The 25,455-nt window shown below is 54.4% G+C and overlaps 1 protein-coding gene across 29 annotated transcripts in view; it reads left to right on the plus strand.

Annotated features, from left to right (window-relative positions):
* The window catches only part of TTLL1 (TTL family tubulin polyglutamylase complex subunit L1), a 34,627-nt gene extending 28,097 nt beyond the window's left edge, over nt 1-6,530 (plus strand). For 21 of the 29 annotated variants that reach the window (XR_014802938.1, XM_084955079.1, XM_084955085.1 and 18 more), the window contains 2 exons: nt 2,715-2,878; nt 6,251-6,530. Coding sequence is in view for 28 of the 29 variants with exons in the window: in XM_084955079.1 (XP_084811205.1) it covers nt 2,715-2,878; nt 6,251-6,380 (294 nt within the window). In the remaining variant the exon portion in view is untranslated. Of the gene's footprint in view, nt 1-2,714; nt 2,879-6,008; nt 6,073-6,207 lie in introns of all 29 variants that reach the window. The other 8 variants (XM_084955091.1, XM_084955089.1, XM_084955088.1 and 5 more) reach the window with 2 other exon arrangements.
* Nucleotides 6,531-25,455: the final 18,925 nt, after the last annotated feature.

Consider the following 25,455-nt stretch of genomic DNA (forward strand, 5'->3'; position numbering starts at 1 on the left):
CGCAGAGCCGGGCCTGTCCCCCTGCTTCCAGATGAGCGGGGTGCCCCCGCCGCAGGGCGCTTTGCTCCCCGAGGCCCAGCCCTGTCCTCTGGGGGGACATCGTTCCCGTTCGGGAAAGGAGCTCACACACCGGACCCCCTCGGGCCGTGGTGGCGTCCCGTCCGGAGATGAGGCCCGCTGTGCTCTGGGGATGAAGGCTGTGTGGCAGCGGGTGCATCTGCCTTTTCAAGGCGTGGACACGAGGGAGGGATGACTGTTCTAGAAAGGGCCGGCGCACACACCCTTCTCCTGACGACAGCGACGGTGGGGGCGGCCGCCCTCTGAGGTCCAGACAGAGCCCGTCTGGCCGGGGCTGTCCTGCTTTGCTCTGCAGCCAGGAGGACGAGCCTCCAGCGCATAGGGCGGGACGGGCTGCAAGAGGGCAGGCCGTCCTCTGCCGGCTCGTCCGCCTGGCCACTGAGCGCTGTGTCCTCTCACCGCTCCCACGTGGAGAGGCACAGCTCAGGCCTTTAACTCAGGCCTGTTTCAAAGCTGAGTCTCAAGAGCAGGTCAGAGCGAGTGGTCCCTGTAGGAAAAGTCAGTGGGGACCCCTGCAGGGAGCGGGCCGGAGAGCCAGGGGACGGGAGAGCGAGCTCTGTGTATGTGTGTGTGTGTGTGTAGGTGTGTGTAGGTGTAGGTGCAGGTGGATGGGTCAGTCCCGTCTGCAGAGCTGTGAAATAGTTGTGTTTGCTCTTCCTCCATCTTAAACCGTAACTCGAATGGAAGCCAAGCTTTCCTGATGAGCTGGGATCTACAGACGTTACTTCTGAAGTAGTGACAGAGCTGACCTGGAGCACGCTTTTAGTAAGAATTACAGGAGTTCCCGTCGTGGCGCAGTGGTTAACAAATCCAACTAGGAACCATGACGTTGCAGGTTCGATCCCTGCCCTTGCTCAGTGGGTTAAGGACCCAGCGTTGCCATGAGCTGTGGTGTAGGTTGCAGACGCGGCTCGGATCCTGAATTGCTGTGGCTCTGGTGTAGGATGGCGGCTACAGCTCTGATTCGACCCCTAGCCTGGGAACCTCCATATGCCGTGGGAGTGGCCCTAGAAAAGACAAAAAAAAAAAAAAAGAATTACAGTGTTAGGTGACACATGCAGGGGTGACTTCAGGGCACCTAAGGCTCACACGATCCTGCCACTGTGCACATGGCCACCCTGCTGGCAGCGCGGGGACCCAGTCTGACGACTTGGCAGAAACTTGAACAACTTGTGGTCCTGCTGCCACGTCTCTCCCGCAGCCTGAGAAGACGGCCAACGAAGGTCATTACAACTGTGCCTAAAGTAAGAGTGAACCAGCTCGGTGGTCTTGCCTCCATAACCCGCAGCTCCAGTCTGATCACAAGAAGTACACCAGACAAAGCCCAATAAAGAGGCGTTCCACAAAATACTTGCGTAGCACTCTGCAAAACACCCAAGATCACTGTAAACTTTATAAAATTGTTCCAGCCAAGAGGAGGCTTACCTCTTTAGAGTCTTTTTTTTTTTTTTTTTTTTTTTTTTTTTTTTGGCTTTTGTCGTTGTTGTTGCTATTTCTTGGGCCGCTCCCGCGGCATATGGAGGTTCCCAGGCTAGGGGTTGAATCGGAGCTGTAGCCACCGGCCTACGCCAGAGCCACGGCAACGCAGGATCCGAGGCGCGTCTGCAACCTACACCACAGCTCACGGCAACGCCGGATCGTTAACCCACTGAGCAAGGGCAGGGACCGAATCCGCAACCTCATGGTTCATAGTTGGATTCGTTAACCACTGCGCCACGACGGGAACTCCACTCTTTAGAGTCTTTAGACAACTACACATACCATGATGTCCAAGAGGGGATCCTAGAACAGCAAAAGGCTATTAGATGAGAACGAAGGAAATCTGAGTAAACTATGGGGTTTAGTTAATAATCGCACATCAATATTGGGTCATTAATTACGACGAATACACTGTGCCGATGGAGGATGTCAGCAATAGGAGAAGGAACTTGGTCCTGCTTTGGTAACTTTTCCCTAAACGTCAATATAGTCCCTGATGAAAAATTTATCACAGAAAACCCTATGGCCTTGACACACAAAGTGGGGAAAGCAAATAAATAAATAAACAAACGGGTGTCCTCTCAGAGCCTGTGGGCTCTCCCTGGAGTAAAAGTCCATCTTGTGACGTGGGGATTTTGTGACATTGCTGAGCCCCTCAGAGGGCTCGTGGGAAGGACTTCCATTTCCTGGGTGGGTCCCTCACGTGGTCAGAATGCTGCCCTGTTGGCGAGGTCGTGCTTAGACTCTCTTGCCCAGAGGGGTCCCCTACCCGCGACGGCTGGTCCTTCAACCACACGGCCAGGTGGTCAGGGTCACGGGGTCACTGGTTGCATCAAAGCTCTGGGCAGCCCTTGGCTCCGAGGACAGAGCTCATCACACAGGCAGACACAGAAGCCGTGTAAGGTCCGCTGACCTCAGGGTTTCGTTTGTGTGATGACGGCTCGCGGATCCCCTTCCTAATCCTGTCTTTCCGTATCGATTGTGTCTCACCCGACAGCTAACGAAACAGATCCCCAAGCGCTCCCAGCAGGGGTCAGATGTTCACAGCACGAGGCGACAGCTTCGCCTGCGCTGCGCTGCGCGGTGGCCGCCTCGATCCTCCCGTCCCCGAGGAGTCGGTGGTGCGAGTGAAGGGTGCGCTCTCTTTCCTCTCGTAGGTCAACGCGTCTCCATCGCTCACCTCCAGCACCGCCAACGATCGAATCCTCAAGTATAACCTGATCAACGACACCCTCAACATCGCGGTCCCCAACGGCGAGGTTCCCGACTGTAAATGGAACAAGTCCCCCCCCAAGGAGGTCCTCGGCAATTACGAGATCCTGTACGTTGGCGTGTCTGTGCAGGTGGCCTCGTGCGTTTCCCATGGGGGAGGATGGGGGGGGCGCCAAGGCCCAGCTGGGGTTTTCTGGGTGCGGGGACTCAGCTTATCTGGAGGAGCACTCTGTTTATTGATGTTATGGGTGGATCTTATAGCAGACAAGTGTTTGGTGCTGAGCTGGCCTCGTCTAGTCTTGTGCGTAAGAAACAAAGAAACAAAGAACTTGCTGGCACCATGTGGGCCATTGGAGCAGGAGCTGGTCACTCACGGTGGCGCAGAGGCCGGCCCCTTCTGCCACCCCGGAGAGCTCTGTGACACCGAGGCGCTCTCCGTCTCTTTGGGCCTCAGTGTGCCACCTTTTTTTTTTTTTTTTTTTTTTTTAAGAGCCACACCTGCAGCATATGGAGGTTCCCAGGCTAGGTGTCAAATGGGAGCTGCAGCTGCCGGCCTACACCACAGCTCACGACAATGCCAGACACCCGTCCCTCTGAGCGAGGCCAAGGGATCGAACCTGCATCCTCATGGGTACCAGTCAGATTTGTTTCCACTGCACCACAGTGGGAACTCCAGTGTCGCCTTTTAAATGGGACTACTACAGCCCGTTGTACAGAGTTGGGAGAAAGAATAATGGTAATAGCAGCATTTGGGGCAGTGGGAGTGGGGGTTGTTGGGGCCGGGGCTATAGGACGGTGGGTCGAGAAGAGAAGGGGTGGAGGTGAAGCTGGCGGCCGAGGTTTTGCAGGGGCTGCAGTCACCAAACGTGACGAGGTCGGGTGCCCTGGGCGTGGGGCTGAGCTGGGGTGGAGGACGGGGTCGTCGGAGACGGTGATGCAACTCAGGGAATCAGGGCTCGTCCACTTGGTCCTTGCATCACCGGCAGTGGTGAGCTGCGAGCCTGGATCTTAAGGCACTAGGGCCAGTGACCCAGAGGATGAGAGGGGACGGACAAGGGGGTGACCTGTGGAGGGGGCTTTTGGGCGGTCCCCTCCATGCCCGGGGCATGACGGGTGGGAGAGAAAACAAGCCCGCTCGAGGGGCCAAGGGAGAAGCCAGGTTTCCGAGCAGGAAGGTGAGGGGACCTTCCAGGAGGCGGTGGAGGGCATGGGGCTTGATGATGGACAGAGCTCCGAGTGTGCAGGGGAAGGCTCGGCCAGGGTGGGGGGCCAGCTAGGGGCGCGTCCAGAGCATCTGGGGGTTGGCACCGGGGGAGGTGCAGGTCCCGTGAGGGTGCCGGATGACAGACGGTGGTGGAGGGCCTGGAGATGCAGGGTGCCATGAGGATGGGGAACGTGCTGGAGGGCCTGTGGGCTCAGTCCCGATGGCCCCGAGCCGCCAGACCTCACGCTTTGCCTCGGCTCCCCCCAGGGCCCAGTTCTGAAGGCGCTGGGTCTGCTACCACAGTCTAGCAAATACCGCTCTGCACCCTGACAGTGAGTGGATCCTGCTGTCAAAAGCCCAGGAGAAAAGCCCCAGCCCAGGAGGGCCCGGGAAGAGCCATCTGTCTCTGACTTTCCTGCCCCCTTCCACGTTCGCCCTGGCAGTGGCCACACCATCCGGGGAGCAGCCGGTCCGGAAGCCAGCTGCTCACCAAACGCTCATTGCTGTTTGTTTTGTTTTTAAGCTGCACAAATGCTCAGCGACCAGTGGGACTGGTGGCCCTGTGGGTCTCCTGTTTATTCAGCGGATTCTTCCTGCTCACCCAGCCCATGAGTGAGGCGCTGGGATTGACCACAAACCAGATGGGGGGGTCACTCCAGCCCTTTGGTCAGGAATGCAGACCCATGGAATTCCCATTGTGGCTCAGTGGAAATGAATCTGACTAGCATCCATGAGGACGCGGGTTCAATCCTTGGCCTCACTCAGTAGGTTAAGGAGTCGGCGTTGCCATGAGCTGTGGTGTAGGTCACAGACGCAGCTCGGATCTGGCATTGGTGTGGCTGTGGTGTAGGCCAGCACCTGTAGCTCTGATTCAACCCCCAGCCTGGGAACTTCCACATGCCATGGGTGCGGCCCTAAAAAGAACGAGGAGTCCCCGGAGTGCAGCAGAGGGGTCTCCCCTCCACGGGCAGAACTGCCACTGTCCCTGGAGGGCCCTCTGGCCAGCATCCTCTCTCCTTGGGCTGACATGCTGGGACCTGATGTCCCCTCCAGCAAAGGAAAACCCTGTCTCATCTGCCGCGTGGATGACACTCAGCCCACTGGCCTTCCCCCTCCCTACCCATCCCTCTCAGCCCCATTTGCTGCCAGAAGCACACATGCGCAGAAGACTTGCCCTTCCACCTCAGAAGCCTCTGCCCCACAGCACGCTCAACCACAGATTGTGATTCTGGAATAAGCTTGTGATGGAAACACACCCTTTTCCAGAAGTCTGCAGAAGGGAGCTAGTGCAGCGTAACCGAGTGTCTTTGTGCTTTTTGCGTTTGAGGTGAATGTCATCGTACAACAGAGGGGCCTTGGTCAGGCGTGGTCAGCAGTGACCCCCAGCATGCACTTTCCCAGTGGACAGAAGCTTCACGCTCTGGGCTGCAGGGTAGAAAGTTCAGGGATTGGAATCCGGAGTCCTGGGTTTTATTTAATTCTACCTCTGCCATGTACCAGCTGTGTGACCTTAACACACTGGGTAAACCTCTCTGAGCCCCGCATCCTAATGCCTGCCGGTCTGTTCAGAGGGTCATGGGAAGCCACGGGCCGTAGGAGACCCCTCCACTGGAGCCTGCGAGGTGCGAGGGGCTGTGGATTTCACCACTCGCACGCAGCTCCTGAGAGCGGGGCCCCACCCCAGCCAGAAAGGCCAGGAATCACCCAGGTGCCCTAGTGGTCAGGGGCGCTGAGGTTCTAGACCAGTTCTTTCTGATGCAGGGACGTTCGTGGGGGGCAGCAGTGGGCAGGGCAGGTCACAGCTGGTGGTGGCGGTGCTGGCCTGTCCCAGGAGTGAGCTCCTGAGCCTCTGGGTCCTGGCCTCCCTGCCTGGGCGGGCGGGTCACTCACACCCATCCCCGGTCTGGAATGGCGTTCATCATCCCTGCCCCGTAGATGCCGGGTGAGCTGCTGCGGGGAATGTGTTTCCAGACGGCACTTCCCCTCACTGCGCTGGTGTCCTCTTCTTTTCCTTGGCGGTCATTGCTGGATTCAGTCTGGTGGCCTGTCTCAAATGTCAGCTGCAGAGGCGGGACTGTCCATAACAGAGGCTTAACAAGGTGGCTCTCAGCTGCTCCGTGGCCTGGGGTGGTGGCTGGGGGGCCGCCAGGGCCACCTGGTGAGCAGGCGGGCTGGAGGCGTGGGGCACCGGGCCAGGCTGCTTTCTGGGTGACGTGGGCTTTGCCACACCGCAGCCTCAGCCCCGCCGCCGCTGCTGAATCCCGGAACTGCTTCCAGGTACGACGAGGAGCTGGCACAAGGGGACGGGGCTGACCGGGAGCTGAGAAGTCGGCCGGGCCCGTCCCTGGGGCCCAGAGGGGGCCGATCGAGAGACTCGGGGAGAGCCACCCTCACAACCTGGAAGTGACCGCAGCGAGACCCCAGCCTCGACCCACCCGTGCAGAACTTGTCACTGCACCCCCCCCGTCCAAGACCTATTTTGGAATTCCATTTTTCTAGAGCTTTTTTCCTTTCCTAAACCCTGTAAATAAATAAAGGCACTTCTTTGGAAGGTCAAGGAGTCTGATGGGAAAACGCCGTTTCTCCTTTTCTCTCACACACACGGTACTTCCGACACCAGACGTGTCGGGATTTTTGCCACACCAGGCAATTCTGCGGTTCTTCCGCTGGCTCTGGGTGTCCCACAGTTTAACTCAACTCGGACACTGTCTGCCTGGAGATGGTGTCAGATGCCACAGGGAGAGGGCTCAGCCCCGCAGGACTGCCTCCCGCTCTCATCACGTCGGGCGCCAGTCACAGGTCCAGGCTGTTAACTGGGCTTCCAACCAACTGGCTATAAATCAGGGGTTCCCACGACCCCATCCTGGGGTTCAATTAATTGGCTAGCGTGGCTCACGGAATCCAGGAAAACAGTGTACTTGCTAGATTACCGCTGGGCTAACAAATGTGACTCAGGAAGAGCCAGATGGAAGAGGTGCTCAGGGCGAGGTGAGCTTTGGGGGCACCACCCTCCCAGCCCTTCCAGGCCTTCAGCAGCCTGGAAGCTCTTTGCACTCCATAGCCCGAGGGTATTTATGAATAGATGTGATGGACTAATGCTCTGGCATTTGGATCGGCTCAACCTCCGGCCCCCCTTCCTTCCTGGGGACAGTTCCAACCCTCTGAGCACGCGGTTGGTTGCCATGGCAGCCAGCTCCCAAGCAAGGTTATCTACAGAGGAGCCCCAGCCACCCGTCAGTAGCGCAGACTCTGACAGGCTTGAGAGGGGCTCGTTAGGAAAAATAGAAGGCACCCATTTCACTGAGGAACTGGGAGCAAAACTAAACAGACAGATGTCGCGTAGCTCTTAGAAAGGAAATCACGGAGTTCCCCTCATGGCTCAGCGGAAATGAATCTGGCTAGGAGCCATGAGGTTGCAGGTTTGATCCCTGGCCTCGCCCAGTGTTGTCGTGAGCTGTGGTGTAGGTCGAAGACAAGGCTCGGATCAGGTGTGGCTGTGGCTGTGGTGTAGGCAGCTGTAGCTCTGAATCGACCCCTAGCCTGGGAACTTCCATGTGCTTTGGATGCGGCCCTGAAAAGCAAAAAAAAAAAAACGAGGAAATCACAAAGGTTGTAGGAGTTGTGTGCCAGGGAAGGGGACAGAGACCAAATCTATACTTCTGATTATAAATCACATATAATTTTCTGATTATAAATCATTATAAATAGTATCACAATCTATTTCATAGAGCCGAAAGAACTGAATCGCAGATGTATAAAATGAGCTCTTTTGACAGAAAATAACAGCTTCGGCATGTTGTGTAGTCATGTTTTTAAAACTTTGTATCAACTGAAAACCAAAACCTGACGATCTTACAGAATCACGCGGCTGCGAGAAGCAAAATATTTAATCGGACAGCTACTCTGGTTTCATTCCTTCTTGCTTGACTGTGATTGGGAGGAAAACAGGCAACTAGAAATAATCCTCGGTGTTTATCGGTCCAAGGGCCTTTGTGTCGGTGCTCAGAGAAGGGTGGGTTTTGTAGGTGAGTCTGCCGTCGGGCGAGCCCAGACCATTCCCGCCACGTGGCCTCGGTGACATCAGCCTCTGGGTTTACCGCAGACGCAGAGGTAAGCGCTGTTGGCAGCCACCAGCAGGACGAGCTCTGGATGGGGTGTGTTTACAGGGTGCCCGTGACTTACAGAGCAATGTGGGGTGGCCATCCAAGGCCCTGGGTAAGGCGACCTTGATATCGAGGCCGGGTGCTGATGGCAGGTGTTGACTGCCAGCCTGGGAGTCAGACCTGGGCTTAAGGCCTGGCTCTGCCGTTTCTTGGTTGGTCCCAAGGCTGATGGTGGCTCTTTGGACCTTTGCTTCCTGGTATTTAAAAAGAGGATTAATTCTCTTTGCCTCGGAAGTCACAAGTGCCACTGCCCACCCTGCCTCGCTTTGCTCCAGCCCCACTGCGTCTTCCTCCCCAGGCAGGTGGCAGAATCCACGCAGCCCCGGTGGCCTCCACACATGGCTGTCCCACCCACCACTGCTTACAACCCAGGCTCTCTGTTCTGTTGCTTTATTGTTGCGTCTCGGATGTGTCTGGGAAAGGGTGGAGTCCCTGGCTGGGAAGTGACCTCAGGCTGAGCCCCGGGGCAGTTGAATCAGGCCGGAGGGGAGACGTTAGCTTGCCGTTGGCCAGGTTGCTAGGTGAGAGCAAAAGTCTGCTAAAGAGATTTATGTCAAATATTGACGGTTACATTAGCGATGTCCTGTTCTGGGCAGATGTTTCCTCCCACTGGTTCCAGAACACACACGGGTGGGAAGTATGCGGTGTCCGAAGCAGGCGACGGGAAACTCCCAGGCTGGAAACAGACCGTCCATCCCTCGGCCCAGGCCCCCAGCCCTGATGTCCCATTTGGAATCATCCAGGATGGCAATTTCCATTTTCTTATCCGCTCCCGTTAATTTTTTCCATTTGATTTTGGAGGAAGGGGGTTATTTCTGAAGTCTGAAAGTTTTCAGCATCTGGTCATTTCACAATTTATTTTTTTATTTTTATTTTTTGGTCTTTTTAGGGCCACACCCACAACATATGGACGTTCCCTGGGCCTGGGGCAAATCAGAGCTGTAGCCACCGACCTACACCACAGCCCAAGCGGAATCCTTTACCCACTGAGCAAGGCCAGGGATCGAACCTGAGTTCTGGTGGATACTGGTCGGGCTTGTAACCTGCTGAGCCACAACGGGGACTCCCTCGCAATGATTCTTTTTGTTTGATTTGTTTGATTTTTCGAAGTGAAGTCATTTGCCTGCTTCCTGAATGGGCTGCTTCCTCAGGATTCTTTGGCAGGTGCTCAAGCCCAGAATGAAGGGGTCTCCCTACATGGCCCCCTCCTCCCAGCCCATCAGTCCCCAAGCCTGGTGCCAGGCTCCTCAAGGGGCGCCTACCTGGACCACAGCTTGAACCCCTTGGCCCCCAACCCCATCCCCTGAAATCAGGCTCTACCCTCTGACCCAAAGGATTTTTCTTTTTGTGTGTGTGTGTTTTTTTTTTTTTTTTTTTTTTTTGGTCTTTTTGCCATTTCTTGGGCTGCTCCCGCAGCATATGGAGGTTCCTAGGCTAGGGGTTGAATCGGAGCTGTAGCCGCTGGCCTACGGCAGAGCCACAGCAATGCAGAATCCGAGCCGTGTCTGTGGCCTACTACACAGCTCACGGCAACGCCGGATCGTTAACCCACTGAGCAAGGGCAGGGATCGAACCTGCAACCTCATGGTTCCTAGTCGGATTCGTTAACCACTGCACCACGACGGGAACTCCAAGGATTTTTCTTTTCTGGCCACCTTGAGGCATATGAAGTTCCCAGGCCAGGGATCAGATCCTGCTGGAGTTGCAACCTAAGCCACAGCTGCAGCCACACCGGATCCTTAACCGACTATGCCAGACCAGGGATGGAGCCTGCACCCTGGCGCTGCAGAGACACTGCTGATCCTATTGCATCATTGTGGAAACTCCCCCAAAGGAGGATGTTTCTGCCGTGCGGCCATTTCCCCCAGCACACAGTGGTTCTTCAGTGCACCCCCACGGAGCCTCCTGTGCTTGGGAGGATCTGGAGCCCCCCTCTACACGGTGTCCCCCAGCCCCAAATTCACCTGACTTTCCTCTGCCTGAGTCATCCCCCCCAGCAGACCAGCAGGTTCCACACTCCTGCAAGACCCCTTCTCCAGCTCTGCTGCCTCTCCAGCCAGCCCAGGGAGGTGCGCCCCGGTCTCCGCAGCATCAGGCCACCAGCCTCCTGTGGTCCAGAGAGGGGGTGAGCCTCTGCTGCAGGGACCTTGGCCTGCTGGCCTCTGGGCTTGGCGCCTGGCACAGGCTTTCCTGCTCCTCTGCCGCTTGCCTTTTTTTTTCCTTCTTTTTCAAATTTAATTCCCTTGATTTTTCTTATATAACAGTGATGCTGCATGGTACCCCCCCCACCCCAAGTCTGGTTTCTCTCCCCGGGGTCCCCAGATGACAGCAAACTTCTGAGCAGTCTTCCAAGGGTTGGTGGTGAGGACACTGCAGCTTGAGCAGGGCACAGAAGGGGATGGCCGTGCAGCCCCTGACCGAGGTGTAGCCTCACTGCCCGCCACTGGTAGCAGCTTGGGAAGGGGGACCAGGCAGGCCTGCAGAGCCGTGGTGGCAGGGGCCAGGGGGGCCCTGCTGACCTTGTTCCCAGGGGCTTGCCACACCGGGATGTTGGAAGCTTGGCCAGGTTGGATGTTGGGACATTGAGGCGTGGAAGCTTGGCCAGCAGCACCTGCCTGGGAGCATTCGATGGCCACTGAGTCACCTCCAGTGCCAGCCGTGGCTTTGAACCTGGAACTGCGTCACTGCTGCAGCAGCGCCCCCTTCAGAACATCAACCTCGAGGGACACGCATGATCCTGGACTTCTTGGTGGGCATCCTGGGTTGAATGGTGTTCCTCTAAAACTCGTGTCCATCCAGAATCTCAGAATGTGAGCCGTTTTGGAAACAGGACTTTGCAGACGTGATTAGTTAAGGATCCCACAAATGAAGTCACCTTGGATTTGGGGTGGGCCCAAAACCTCACGACAGGTGTCCCCATCACAAGAGCAGAGAACAGAGACACACAGAGAGGCCTTGTGGAGACAGAGGCCCCCTTGGAAGGCACCACCCCTGACCCCTTGGTGTTAGACACCTGCCTCCAGAACTGGTGGAGAATAGGTTTCTGCTGTTTCCAGCCAGCAAGTGTGTGGTCATTTGTTACAGCAGCCCTAGGACCCTAACACGGTGGCTGAGGAGCAGAGGGGGCGCCAAGGAGTCGGCCCTTGACCAGGTGGCCCCTGTGACCGTGACCGCCTCCACGGCCCCCAGGCCTTGGCCCTGCTTCCTCCTGACGGAGTCCCTGGGGGCAGCAGTGGCCACTTGCGTTCTTGGAGAAGTGTCACACCGTGTGCTTTGTCTCTCCCCAGGTCCCAGGCCTCCACGTCCTCCCCACCCGACTGCCCGGGCCTGGCTGTGAGTGTCCCCTGCTCCCTCGTGAACCTCTTTCCTAAGTGTCCTACCACGTCAGAGTCTTCAGAGAAAGCCTGAGGTATCTGGGGGTTTTAGCAACATGACGGCCACGCACGAGCTCGATTGCTGATGGGGTCGTGGGTGACTCTCTTGCCTAGAGGACAGTGCTGTCGGCCGGGTGGTGTCTGGTACAAGCCCACGTGCCCCTGGGGCTTCCGGGCCGCTGGTGTCTGAGTCGGAGCCTTCTTCACACTCACCTGTTAATTCCCATGGGGGGCGGTGACTGAGTATTTTGTTTTGGCCTCCTGAATTCGATGCCCTCTGTCGCCACTGCCCCCCACGCGTTCCACCCTGTGCCATCCCTGCTGCCTCCAACCCCCTCCCCTCCCCGCCCCGGCGCTGCCCCTCCCACCTGTCAGGTGCTACTGGGACTCCTCCTGGGGGGCGGGTGGGCCTCGGAGAAGGGACGCCAAGGGTGCTGCCCTGCTGGGGTCTCCCCTGCTGGTGCTGATGACTCTGGGCCACTCACCCCCAGGCCTGATTTCCTTCTGGCTGGAACAGCGAGCTGGGCTGTCTCGAGCCGCAAATGTGTCTCCCACCTGCCCAGCCACAGAGCAGGGGCCGGGCCTCCCCCTTCACCTTCCATCCCAGGCCTTAGGCCCCACAACCTGTGATGAGGAGCAAGGAAAGGACGTCTTAAAAGGGGTCCACGTGGAGTTCCCCAGTGGCCTAGTGGTTAAGGATCTGGCATCGCCACTGCTGCGGCTCAGGTCATTGCTGTGGCATGGGTGTGACTCCTGGCCCGAGAACTTCCGAATGCCACAGGTGTGGACAAAGAGAAGGGGGTCTACAGAGCCACCAGCTGGAGACCACAGGCGCTGAGCTGTGTCCGCTGACCTTGTCCAAGGAGAGGAAAGCAGGCCTGACAGCCACAGACGGGCCTGGCCTGGCACTCTGCTGGGATGCTGTGGAGCACAAACCATCGCAGAGCCCATCAGCATCAGGCCAGGCCGCTGTGTAAGGGATAATGACGGCAGATTCCTGCCACCATCGTGTCTGAACGTGCACAAGCGTGTGAACTCCATCCTGGCCACAGGATGACCAAGTCCCCCCGCCCTGTCCCCGCCACAGGCCTGACTTCCCCAGCCGCTGCTCTGGCCTGCCCCGGGCTCCCCTCCCTGGAGACAAGGTTTCCTGAGATACCCAGTGCCAGATCCTTTAACCCACTGTGCTGGGCTAGGGATTCAACCTGCACCTCTGCATTTGGATTCTTAACCCACTGCGCCACAGTGAGCACTCCCAAAAATGTTTAATGCTTTAACGGGGAATTTCACTAGTTTTGCCGTGGCGGCTGAGTTTTGAGAAAGATTGGCTTCTTCCCCAAGGTTGGCAAAGACCCTGTTCAGTCTCAGAAACAGGTAAACAGGTTTCTCTCTTCAGTGGCTGCTGCAGGAAACAACAGTAGAAGCCCAGCAGCAGCCTGGAGAAGGAGGCGGGCCCTGGGCGCTTCCCTTACTGAAGGTGGGGGCAGGAGGGGGGAGAACCAGTTGGCCCAGGTGCTGCTGGGGCAGCAGCGTAGCTGCTCAACTTTTTGCAAATAACACTTCCCACAAAGCCTTAATGACCTACCAAATTCAAAACAAGCAAACAACAACAAAAACTGAGCACCACCCAATTTGAGGGACACAGGATGCTGTCCAGTCCTTCATGGGGGAGGGGAGGTAGAGTCCCCCAGGTCACCCAGCGAGCAAAGGACAGAGGCTGCATTGGGACCTGGTGCCTGTGACTTCCCACCCAGCTCTATTTCCTTTCTTTCTTTCTTTCTTTCTTTCTTTCTTTCTTTCTTTCTTTCTTTCTTTCTTTCTTTCTTTCTTTCTTTCTTTCTTTCTTCCTTCCTTCCTTCCTTCCTTCCTTCCTTCCTTCCTTCCTTTCTTTCTTTCTTTTTCTTTCCTCCTTCCTTCCTTCTTTTCTTTCTTTCTTTTTCTTTTTTTCTTTCTCTCTTTCTTTCTTTCTTGTCTTTTTAGGGCCGCACCTGCGGCATATGGAGGTTCCCAGGCTATGGGTCGACTCAGAGCTGTAGCTGCCGGGCTACATCACAACAATAGCAACACCAGATCCAAGCTGCATCTGTGACCTACACCGCAGCTCACAGCAATGCCAGATTCTTAACCCACTGAGTGAGGCCGGGGATTGAACCTGCGTCCTCATGGATACTGGTCAGATTCATTTCCACTGAGCCACCACGGGAACTCCCTGCCCAGCTCTTTTCAACACAGGGTGCTGCTCCCATCAGAAAGGCAGAGATGGCGGCTGTGTTAAAAGGGAAACACCGGTTACTATGGTTACAGGATAGTATCCAGGGCTTGAACTTGGAGATGATAACATCAATAAACAGCAGTTGCCGCTTGCCTTTCAGAAGGTTTGGGAAACTGGAAGATGTACAAGGGAGACAGCAGCGGTAACAGAACAAGGACGGAATTTCCCATTGCGGCTCAGTGGGTTAAGGACTCAACACAGTGTCCGTGAGGATGTGGATTTGACCCCTGGCTTCACTCAGTGGGTTAGGTTTCCAGCATTGCTGCAAGCTGCGGCATAGGTCACAGATGCGGCTCGAATCCGCTATTTCTGTGGCTGTGCTCTAGGCCTGCAGCTGTGGCTCTGATTCGACCTCTAACCCAGGAACGTCCATATGCTGCAGGTATGGCCATAAAAAGAAAAAGAAAAAAAAAAATGAACAAGGCAGAATCAGGTATCAGAAGACCCCGGCCCTCTCCCTGCTCTGCTGCTTGTTTGCTGTGTGACTGCGAGCAAATTACTTTGCCTCTCTGAGTTTTGCCTTCCCGGCTGCCTGGTGGAGATTATAATCTCACCCAGCTCACAAGACCATATCATGAAGACGGGAAGACGACTGCAAAAGCGCCAAGTCAGTATTGGTTAACATTTTTTTTTTTTTTTTTGCTGTAACTTTAGTTTTAAGACCCGGTGCCTGCCCTCAAGAAGTTCACAGGCTATTTCCTGTAAGAACAATGAAAAAGATGAGCTCCCATCACGGCTTAGCAGAAATGAGTCTGACTAGTATCCATGAAGACGTGGGTTTGATCCCTGGCCTCACTCAGTGGGTTAAGGATCTGGCATTGCTGTGCGCTGTGATGTGGGTTGCAGATGTGGCTCGGGTCTGGCATTGCTGTGGCTGGCAGCTACAGCCCTAATTCAAGCCCTAGCCTGGGAACCTCCATATGCCGTGGGAGTGGCCCTACAAAGACAAAAACAAAAACAAAACAAAAAGGAAAATGGATGAAAAGCAGGGAGATCGTGGAGGGATAATTTCTGAAAGATGATTCAAGGCCAAATTATCAAGGGTCTTGGATGCCAGGCTAAAGAATCTGAACTCATTCTGTAGGTACCAGGGAGCCAGTGCATGTTTTTGAGTAGAGTCCCAAAGCAGGTGTTCTTAGCAATGTGACTCTAGGGATGGTTCAGAGGATGGTCGAGGTACAGAGAGGCTGGAAGGAAGCATAGCAGTGAAGGGCGGAGGGTGTGAACTAAGGCGGACACGCGGGGTGGGAGGGCTGGTGGAGGAGGTGGCCTCTGTGCACCTGGAGCATCTTCACAGCCAGGAGCAATTCTCAGCTGACCAGTAGGGGGCGTGTGTGTAAAAGGGGTTTGAGCTTTCGAAGCAGAATGAAGTCAACTTTGCAAGTTAGTGCTTTCCAGGGGCTGCTCAGTGAGGTCCTATTATTCATGGTTATGAAATAATATTGTTTCCATGTAATGCCTGTGTGGCGAGAAAGTCACTGGTTTGCCTCAGTTCTGGAATTTTGTGCTCAGAATAAGAATGAAAATAAGGGCGTTCCCAGGAGTTCCGTGGTGGCTCAGCAGTTAATGAACCTGACGAGTATCCTTGAGGATGCAGGTTTGATCCCTGGCCTTGCTTAGTGCGTTAAGGATCTGGCGATGCCATGAGCTATGGTGTAGGTTGCAGACTCGGCTTGGACCCTGAGTTGCTGTGGCTGTGGTGTAGGCTGGCAGCTGCAGCTCTGATTGGACACTTAGCCTGGGAACCTCCATATGCCGCGGGTGTGGCCCATAAAAGATAAAAAAGAAAATGAAATTAAGGGAGTTCCTGCTGTGACACGGCAGGTTAAGGATTGGGTATTGTCTCTGAGGTGGTAAAGGTTTGATTCCCCCCTGGCCCGTTGTGGCGGGGGGTAAGATCCCTTGTTGCTGCAGCTGTGGCATAGGTCACAGCTGTGGCTCGGATATGATCCCTGGCCTAGGAACTTCTGTATGCCTCAGGTGTGGCTGAAAAAGGGAAAAAAATAAGTGAAAGTAAGTGTACAGGAAAGCTGGACTTTTAGACAGTTCTTCTTCTTTTTTTTGGGGGGGGGAGTCTTTTTAGGGCCACCCCTGTGGCATATGGAGGTACCCAGGCTAGGGATCAAATTGGAGCTGTAGCTGCTGACCTACGCCAGCCGCAGCCACAGCAACACTGGATCCTTAACCCGCTGTGTGAGGCCAGGGATCGAACCTGTGTCCTTGTGGATGCTAGTCAGATTCTTCTCCCCTGAGCCACGACAGGAACTCCCTAGGCAAACTTCTTATACACGGTTGTCCCAGGTGGAAATCTCTCCCCAGCAAGCAGAATTCGCTGTTTTTCCATTAAATCACCCAGGACTGAAGGAGCATCAGCGATTTGACCAGGGGGGTAGCTGCTCGAGGGGACCCTAGGAGGGGCGGGGAAAGGACTGGAAAGAACTGACCGTGACCAGGTAGAGGTTTTGGAAGGACAGGGTGGGGTGGGGGGGTGAGAGAGGCCGTCTCTCAGGATTGTGTCTAGACAGATGCTCCGAATTAGGGGACCGATCTGATCTGCTCGGGAGATGGGGGCGCTGGCTATGGGGCACAGGTGACCTCTCCTGGTCTGGAAGGAGCTTGATCCCCCGAGTGGACCCTGGGAACATGTCTGTCCTGCTTGGGTCACAGGCGGGGCCCCTCCCCAAGCTGGTCCAGATGAAACATCAAAGCAGAGAGATTTCTGATCTGCGGTGGAGGCTTCTTGAAGAGAAAAGGACCGTGAGCTTCAGAGGCTGAGTCAAGGGGCTATCTGTCACTTTCTTTCCCTGGTCCTGACCTTTCGGCTCCTCCTTGGATCGCACGGAACACTGCCTCTCCTTCCTGTAACTTCGCCACTCTCTTTAGCCAGAGCTAACAAGAGTTGGCTGCAACTGAATGAATGTTAGCTTATAAAAGGTCACTCAGAGGAGTTCGTGTTGTGGCTCAGCGGGTTAAGAACCCAGCTAGTATCCATGAGGATGTGAGTTTGATCCCTGGCCTCGAGCAGTGGGTTAAGGATCCAGCGTTGCTGTGAGCTGTGGTGTAGGTTGCAGACGCGGCTCGGATCTGGCGTTGCTGTGGTTGTGGTGTAGGCTGGCTGCTGTAGCTCTGATTCAGCCCTAGGCCTGGGAACTTCCATATGCCGCAGGTGCAGCCCTAAAAAATAAAAAAACAGGTCCCTCTGGTCAGTGTGGAGAACAGATGGGAGAGTGATCATCCAGATGATAGATGGTGAGGTTCTGGAGAGAACAACAATGTTTTGAAGTAGCTTGGACCGGATTTGGCGGGGAGGATGGGTGAGGAAGGGGAGAGCCACCTCAAGGAAGATGCTCAGGCTCCTGGAAGGAGGTACCATTCATGCAGGGCTCAGGGGACGATGACGACTTTAGCTTTAGAGATGTTGAGTTGAGGAACCTTAGGGACCTCCAGTGGGATGTCAGGCTGGCACGTGAGGGTCTGAAGCTGGACTGTGTAGGATCGAGGGCCATCAGCATGGAGCTGGGAAGGGATGCTCCAGGAGGTCGTCTGAGGGTGGAGGCCACAAGGAACAACAGGAAAGAGCGAGAAGGAGCAGGCGGAGAGGAGTTTGGAGCTGGGCTCAGCATCTCATGGAAGCCAGGAGGTAGGAAAGCCTGGTGGGAGCTGCGTGGGCTCGGGGGAGCTCGGCTCTGAGGGGGCTCTGGGACCGCACGACCTGGGGCTGAGGCGTGCCAATTCGTTGACAGTGTGGCAGGGAGGTCTGGGAGGAAGTGGATCTGTGGTGGAGACAGGTCTTTCAAGTAGGGAGGTGAGGGAGTGAAGGAGAGCAGGAGGCTCTGGGGGTTGTGCGCCCAACTGAAGGTGATGGTGACGGTGGTAATTTTGGCCGTGCCTGCACCGGGCGGCCGTTCCTGGGCCGAGGATCAAACCTGTGCCCTAGCTGTGACCCGAGGCACAGAAGTGACAATGCTGGGTCCCTAATCCACTGAGCCACCAGGGAACTCCAAGATTATTACTTTTTATAGGCTTCATTCATTCATTCATTCTGTTGGTATTTACGGGGTGCTCACTGTGTACCATAGCTATTCAAAGTCCTGGGGACACTTTGCTAAACACGATGGATGGACCAGTCCCTGTCCTCATGGAGCATACATCCAGCTGGGTGCTGGAGGAGAAAGCCTCTTTCTGAACAGTTTCTTGGAGGTCTCATTTACGGACCATAAACACCCTGATTTTAAGTATACAACTCAGTGGTTTTTGGCAAATTTGCAGAGTTGTGCAATGATACCAGAATCTGGTGGGTTTTTTTGTTTTTTGGTTTTTTTTTTTGTCTTTTTGCCATTTCTTGGGCTGTTCTCGCGGCATATGGAGGTTCCCAGGTTAGGGGTCAAATCGAAGCTGTAGCCCCCTGCCTACGCCAGAGCCACAGCAACGCGGGATCCGAGCCGAGTCTGCAACCTACACCACAGCTCACGGCAACGCCGGATCCTTAACCCACTGAGCAAGGCCAGGGATCAAACCCGCAACCTTATGGTTCCTAGTCAGATTCGTTAACCACTGCGCCACGATGGGAACTCCCAGAATCTGTTTTGCAGCATTTCCAACACCCTCACAAGGCCTCTCAGGCTCATTTACAATGACTCCCCATCCCTACTTCCAGCCTATGGCAACCACGAATCTACTTTCTGTGTCTATAGATTTGTCTTTTTTGCACATGGCCTATAAATAGAATCCTGCAAGAGGTAGGGTTTTTCTTCATTTGTATTGGTTGTTTTTTTTGTATCAGGGTGTGTTTTTTGTCTTTTTGCATCTAACATCTTTCACTGAACATCATGTTTTGTTTTGTTTGGTTTTTCGACCACACCCACAGCATGTGGGCATTCCCACGCCAGGGATTGAACTGGAGCCATAGCTGTGGCAAGGTGGGACCCTTTCCCGCTGTGCCACCAGAGAACTCCTAGCACCATGGGTTTTTTTTGTTGTTTGTTTTTTTCCTTTTTATGGCTACACCTGTAGCATATGGCATATGGAAGCTCCTAGGCTAGGAATCAAATTGGAGCTCCAGCTGCTGACCTACGCCACAGCTGCAGTAATGCAGGATCTGAGCCAGCATCATATTGCTGAGGTCCATGCCTGTCGTGGCACATGTATCAGCCTTTCATTGCTTTTAATTGCTGTGTAGTATATGGATGGATATACCACATGCTATTTACCCCTCACCACGTTGATGACATTTGAGTTGTTTTCACTTCTTAGCCCTTGTGAGTCATGCTGCCGTGAGCATTTGTGTACAAGTCTCTTTTTTCAGGGAGGGGAGGGGGGCGATGGCCTGCAGCAGCTTGATGTGGGATCTCAGCTCCCAGACAGAGATTGAACTCAGGCCGCTAGACCACCAGGGAACCCCCTTCCTAGTGTGTGTGTGTGTGTGTGTGTGTGTACAAGTCCTTATCCAAACAAATGTTTTCATTTCTCTTGAGTAGATATCTAGGAGGGCTAAGTCATAGGTAAATATGTGTTTAACTTTTTAAGAAACTGCCAAACTCTTTTTCCCAAGCCATGGCGCCACTTGACATGCCTTCTCGCAGGGTGTAAGGGCTCCAGTTTCTCTCCGTCCTTGCCACTCCTTACTATCGGTCTCTTCAATTACAGCCATCCTCGTGGATGTGATGTGGTATCTCACGGTGGCTTTGATTTCATTTCTCTGATGACTAGTGATGTTGAGCATCTTTTTATGTGCTTATTGAGCCTTCCTATGTTTCCTTGGGAGAAAACTGTTTTTTGTGTTGTTGTTTTTTGTTTTGTTTTTTGCTTTTTAGGGCCACACCTGCGGCATATGGAGCATATGGAGCGCCCCGGGCTAGGGGTCCAGTCGGAGCTACAGCTGCCTGCCTCCACCACAGCCACAGCAACATTAGATCCGAGCTTCCTCTGTGACCTATATACCACAGCTCACAACAATACCGGATCCTTAACCCACTGACTGAGGCCAGGGGTCGAACCCACAACCTCATGGTTCCTAGTCAGATTCATTTCTTTTTTTTTTTTTTTTTGTCTTTTTGTTGTTGTTGTTGTTGTTGCTATTTCTTGGGCCGCTCCCGCGGCATATGGAGGTTCCCAGGCTATGGGTTGAATCGGAGCTGTAGCCACTGGCCTACGCCAGAGCCACAGCAACGCGGGATCCGAGCCGCGTCTGCAACCTACACCACAGCTCACGGCAACGCCGGATCGATAACCCAATGAGCAAGGGCAGGGACCGAACCTGCAACCTCATGGTTCCTAGTCGGATTCGTTAACCACTGAGCCACAACGGGAACTCCCAGATTCATTTCTGATGTGCCAGGACAGGAACTCCATCCTTCTAGGAGAGAGTGACTTTAGAATGGACTCTTCCATGAAGCTTCTCCTGATGCTCTTGACTGCACTAGTCTCTCCTTTCTCATAAAATTTAAAGCATAAGTCAGATTGTAGCTGTAGGGTTAAGGCCCTCCGAGAAAACTTGCCTTGGAAGTTCAAATAAACTCAAGCCCCAGCCTTGTCTCCCAGCGTACTCTCCCTTCTGTCCTTGCTCCTTTTGCTGGAGCCGCATCGGCCTTTGAGTGTGCCCTGCTCGTCCCTGCCCCAGGGCCTCTGCACTGGAAGTCCCCTCCACCTGGAATTCGCTGCCCCTTGATCTCTGCATCTCATCTCATCATTTGGAGAACTTTCTCAGAGAAGTTTTCCGGCCAGTCTTTTATCATCCTCAGTTTTCTTCAAAGCATTGATTGCGATCTGAAGTTATCTTCAGTATTTAGCTGCTTTTTGATTTTCTCCCTCATAAAACCATCAGCTCCGTGAGAGCACCACAGCTTGCCCCTGATGCTGATCTGGCATGTCACACCCACTAGAGGGAGGACGGCTAGATGCCCGAAGGACTCTAAGTTCCCTGCTCATTTGTGATGGTCCTCGTCTTCACCTGTGTGGCTCCTGCTGCCCCAGGTCATTGCCGTCCATCCCCATGATGAGATAAGGAAGAATTGGTCAGGCCGGCATTTGTCCTGCATGGCCAGGGGGCCCTCAGTGGACACTGTGTGAAGCAGTTCTAGGCAGCATTAGAGCAGCAGATATGAGGGGACAGTGACCAGCCAGAACGAGGCCAGGCAGTGTGTGAGGAATGATTTAAAACCGGAGGAAATTTGGAGTTCCTGTGGTGGCGCAGTGGTTAATGAATCCGACTAGGAACCATGAGGTTGCGGGTTCGGTCCCTGCCCTCGCTCAGTGGGTTAACGATCCGGCGTTGCCGTGAGCTGTGGTGTAGGTTGCAGATGCGGCTCGGATCCCGCGTTGCTGTGGTTCTGGCTTAGGCCGGTGGGTACAGCTCCGATTCAACCCATAGCCTGGGAACCTCCATATGCCGTGGGAGCGGCACAAGAAATAGCAACAACAACAACAAAAAGACAAAAAAAAAAAAAACAAAAAATGGAGGAAATTTGGAGTTCCCTGGTGGCCTAATGGTTAAGAATCCAATGTTGTCTCTGCTACGGCTAGGGGTCACTGCTGTGGCTCGGGTTCAATCCCTGGCCTGGGAATTTTTGCATGCCTTGGGCATGGCCAAAAAAAAAAAAAAAAAAAAAGGAAGAAATTTAGTCTTAAGAAGAGAAGGTTTGGGGTGACACAAAATATTGAAGCATTGTTAGGTGAAGAGGAATATGCCATGGGGGTGTTTCAGAAAGCAGAACCAGGAGCCGTGGGTAGAATGTATGGGGAAGTAGACCTTGACCCTGAGTAAGGCGGACCATCCTTGCTAGCACTGCCCGGTGCAGAATGGTTCATCTTACAGGGTAGTGAGCCTCGCATCACAGGGGTGGTACTGCCCAGGGGTGTGATGGAGAGCATCCAGCACGGAGAAGAAGGCTGGCCGAGGTGGCTGGTAGGGCCCCTCTGCCTCTCAGCCTCTAGGAACTCCCTGAGCTGAAGGTATGTGCTGCACCGTCCCCACGTTCAGAGGTGACCTAGAATTTTGGTCTGGTGCTTTCGGGAAAGGGGAAGAGTCATTTCAGGCCAAAGGGAGGAATGAGAGCAGTGTGCCTGTGCCAGCCCGGCACTGCCAGCCAGGAGAGGATGGGCCACGCTCCAGGGCCCGGAGAGTGGATTTTCTGTTCACCTGCTGATCTGTGGAGAATCCCTCTTCCCCCAGGGGGGTCTGCCCCACGGGACGGGGACTTGTCATCTCATTCACCACAGCATCTCCAGCACCCAGAACAGTGGCCAGTGCTTGGGAGGGGCTCATTAATCTCTGACTTCCAGGCCTGAGTCTGGATGCTGAGTCCCTGGGGAAGCCCTCATCCACTGACCGGCTGTATCACCCTGAGTCAGCTCCTTCACGTCTCTCAGTCTGTTTCCTTCTCTCCAAAGTGTGCCTGATTGGGAGTTCCCAAAGTGGCACAATGGGATCAGTCTCTGCAGCGCCAGGAGGCAGGTTCTATCCCCAGCCCAGCACAGTGGGTTAAAGGATCCGACTTCGCCATAGCTGCGGCATAGGTCGCAACTGCGGCTCAGATCTGATCAGATCTGATCCCTGGCCAGGAACTTTATAGGTTGCATGGTGGCCAAAAAAGGAAAAAAATAAAATAAAAAAGCAAAGTATGCCAGATGACATGAGGATGATTCCTTACCTGCTAGGTGGAAAGTGGCAGTGGCTGAGCTTGTGCACCCGGGGCTGGTTATTCTTATTATTCTTATTCTCGTTATTCTTGCCAGCAGTGGTCACAGATCTGCCTCCTCTATCCCCATTGTCCCCTGGGCAGAGGTTTCCAGGTCCCACCCACTGGCTTGCAGGGGAGGGGAGCCCAGCTGGGGAGCGGGAATGTGGGCGAGTGCCAAGGGAGGGTGAAGTGGCAGGGCCCTGAGCTGGGTGAGGCTGAGTCACAGCCATAAAAGCTGGTGGGGGGGGAGTGTCATGGTGACATTACTTCCTCACTTCCTGCTGGGAGGGTGTCTCATGCCTCCAGGCTAGTGAGCCCAAACAGAAAGGCTTTGAGCAAGCAAAGGGGACAGGAGGACAAATGGAAAATTTTAACCAAAACGGTAGCCCGGGAATCCCTTCAGCTTGGGAGCATCTTTGGAGCATCAGCCCCCACACCTGGAAAGGCTGTCACTTGGTCTGGAACAGCTTTTGTATTTGCAGATGCAGCCAGACCTCCGGGCTGCCCCCTTCCCTGCCATCTGTGCCCCATCCCCGCCTCACGGTCCAGCCTCAAGACCACAGCTCCTGCTGTTGCCACAGCCCGGCAGCCACCCCACCCCGCCCCCACCTGCTGAAATCCTGCCAGTTCCTGAGACCCAGTTAAAACACCACGTCCTTGAGGCTTTAAACCATCTTCCGACACAGCAGCTGCCACTCTCCTCTGCCGGCCCTTTTCAGGTCTTGGTGACGACATCCAGCATGATGGTTGGTGGTCCGCACTCAGCTTGCTCTCACCCTTCCCTCCCGCACTCCATCACCCCCCTTCTCCCTCCCCACCCCCCAGCTCGAGTGCGGTTCTGGTGGCTTCATTTTCATATAACTCTGTACATACTTAGCCAAATTTCTCATAGGTTCTTTTTCTGATCTCACAGTTCTATGATGCAAAAGCTTTTAAATACAGGTGTTCCCACTGTGGCACAACAGGATCAGTGGCTTCTCTGCAGGTCCAGGATGCAGGTTCGATCCCCGGCTCAGCACAGTGGGTTACAAGAAACTGCACTGCCGTAGCTGCGGCATAGGTGGCAACTGTCCCTGGATCTGATCCCTGGCCTGAGAGCTCTGTATGCCGTGGGGTGGCCAAAAGCAGACGAACAAACAGAAAACCAACCAACCAAAAATCCCTCACGGAAAAAAATATTACTTGGTATTAACCCTGGGTATTTGTCCCAATGAGGTGAGAACTTATGTCCACACAAAAACCTGCTCATAAATGTTTATAACAGCTCTATGCATCATTGCCCCCAAATTGGAAGCCACAAAGATGTCCTTCGGTGGCGGAATGGATAAATAAATTATGGTGCATTCAGACAATGGAATATTATTCAGAGATAAAAAGATAAACCATCATGTCATGAAAAGACATGAAGGAGCCTTAAGTGTCTGTGAAAGAAGCCAAGCTGAAAAGGCTACAGAATGTACAATTCCAACTCTCTGACCTTCTGGAAAACGCAAAGCTAAGGAGACAGTAAAAGGGTCAATGGTTGCCAGGGGCTGGGAGGTGCAGGGATGAATAGGGGATTTTTTCAGAGCAATGGAGATATTCTGTATGATATCACAAGGATGGACACATCACTATGCATTGGTCAAAATCCATAGGATGTGCAACACAGAGAAGGAAGCCTTATGCAAATATGAATTTCAGTTAATAGCAATATATTAATATTGGCTCATCATAAATGAAACAAATGCATCATACTAATCCGGATGTAACTAACAGGGGAGACTGTTGGGAGGGGGATGCAGGAAGGTGGGGACTCTGTACTTTCTGACCCATTTTTCTGTAAATCGGGGGCATGTTAGCAGGTGAGAGGGGGTCCGGCAGAGCAAGGGAGTGGGAGAGGGCACCACAGAGCAAGTCCCTGGAAATAGTCTCAGAAGTCCAGACAGGCTCCAAGGCCAGTGCTTAGGGAGGCCCCCAGGCCAGGGGACACTGGCCAGTGACATGGCATCTGCTTTCCTCATGTCCTCCCTACTGGGAGACTCCGCATGGGGAGGGGTAGTGAGAGGCTTTGGAGCCAGACAAGAGCCCATGACTTTGAACAAGTCCCTTTACCTCTCTGAGCCTCAGTTTCCCCAAGTGCAAAGTGGAATTTTGAGGAAGCATGAGTTCTCATGTTTGAAACACCATCACAGGACCTGCAACCAAGGAAGGGGGTCATTCTAGTAGCAGCTGTGATTGTTGTTGGGGGCTAGGAGAAGCCGGGGCCAGTTCAACCCCTCGGGCCCTCCCCAGGCACCTATCATGTGACCTGTCCCAGGAGGTGCAGAGTGAGTAGTGGCAGCCTCCCAGGCCCGGTCCCTGGGAGGGCCTGGCTCTGGACGCCCGCTGTCTGGGCACACAACTAGAGAGCCATGACCTGTAATTAAGCTGGGCCAGGCTTGGCCAGCCGGCTTTCCCCATGCCCACATGATACTCCCATCAACCTCAATGAGTGCCCGGGCCAAAATCTGAAACTGGAGCCACGGGCTGGAACCAGTTGCACAGAGAATAGAGCTGTCACAACAGGAAGGGTGTGTTCAGAGCCCGAGGAAGGGACAGCAGGAGGTATGTCCCTCCTGCTCTCACACCCCAGCCCACCCAGGAGCCACCAGGACCCAGAGACCCAGAAGATGGCTCCTGGGGGCGCGCCCTTGGCTGGCCACCCCTGACCTTGGTCTTAACCTGTAAGAAGGGAAGTTTGCCTATAGCCTTCAGGAATCTGCCTGTGCTCTGCCTCAGACCAACGACCCCTCCTTCTCCCACTGCCCCCATGATCTGCCTCTCAGATGTGTCCTTCCAAGTCCTGCTCATCTTCCAGAATCTGCTCAAACTCTGCCTTTCTCAGGAGCCCCCCAGGACCCCCAGTGTGCTGCTTGGGCCCCTGTGAACACAGCTCACAGGCTGGCCCTCTCCAGCATGAGTTGCTGGAAAGTAGGGAATGCATAATGTTTACTCATGCCCAGCTTGGTACCCA

The sequence above is a fragment of the Sus scrofa genome, chromosome 5, assembly GCF_054392235.1.
Source record: "Sus scrofa isolate SSC_HxYL_T2T_F1_AM1 chromosome 5, Sscrofa_HxYL_maternal_Yorkshire_Landrace_v2.0, whole genome shotgun sequence".
Lineage (NCBI taxonomy): Eukaryota > Metazoa > Chordata > Mammalia > Artiodactyla > Suidae > Sus > Sus scrofa.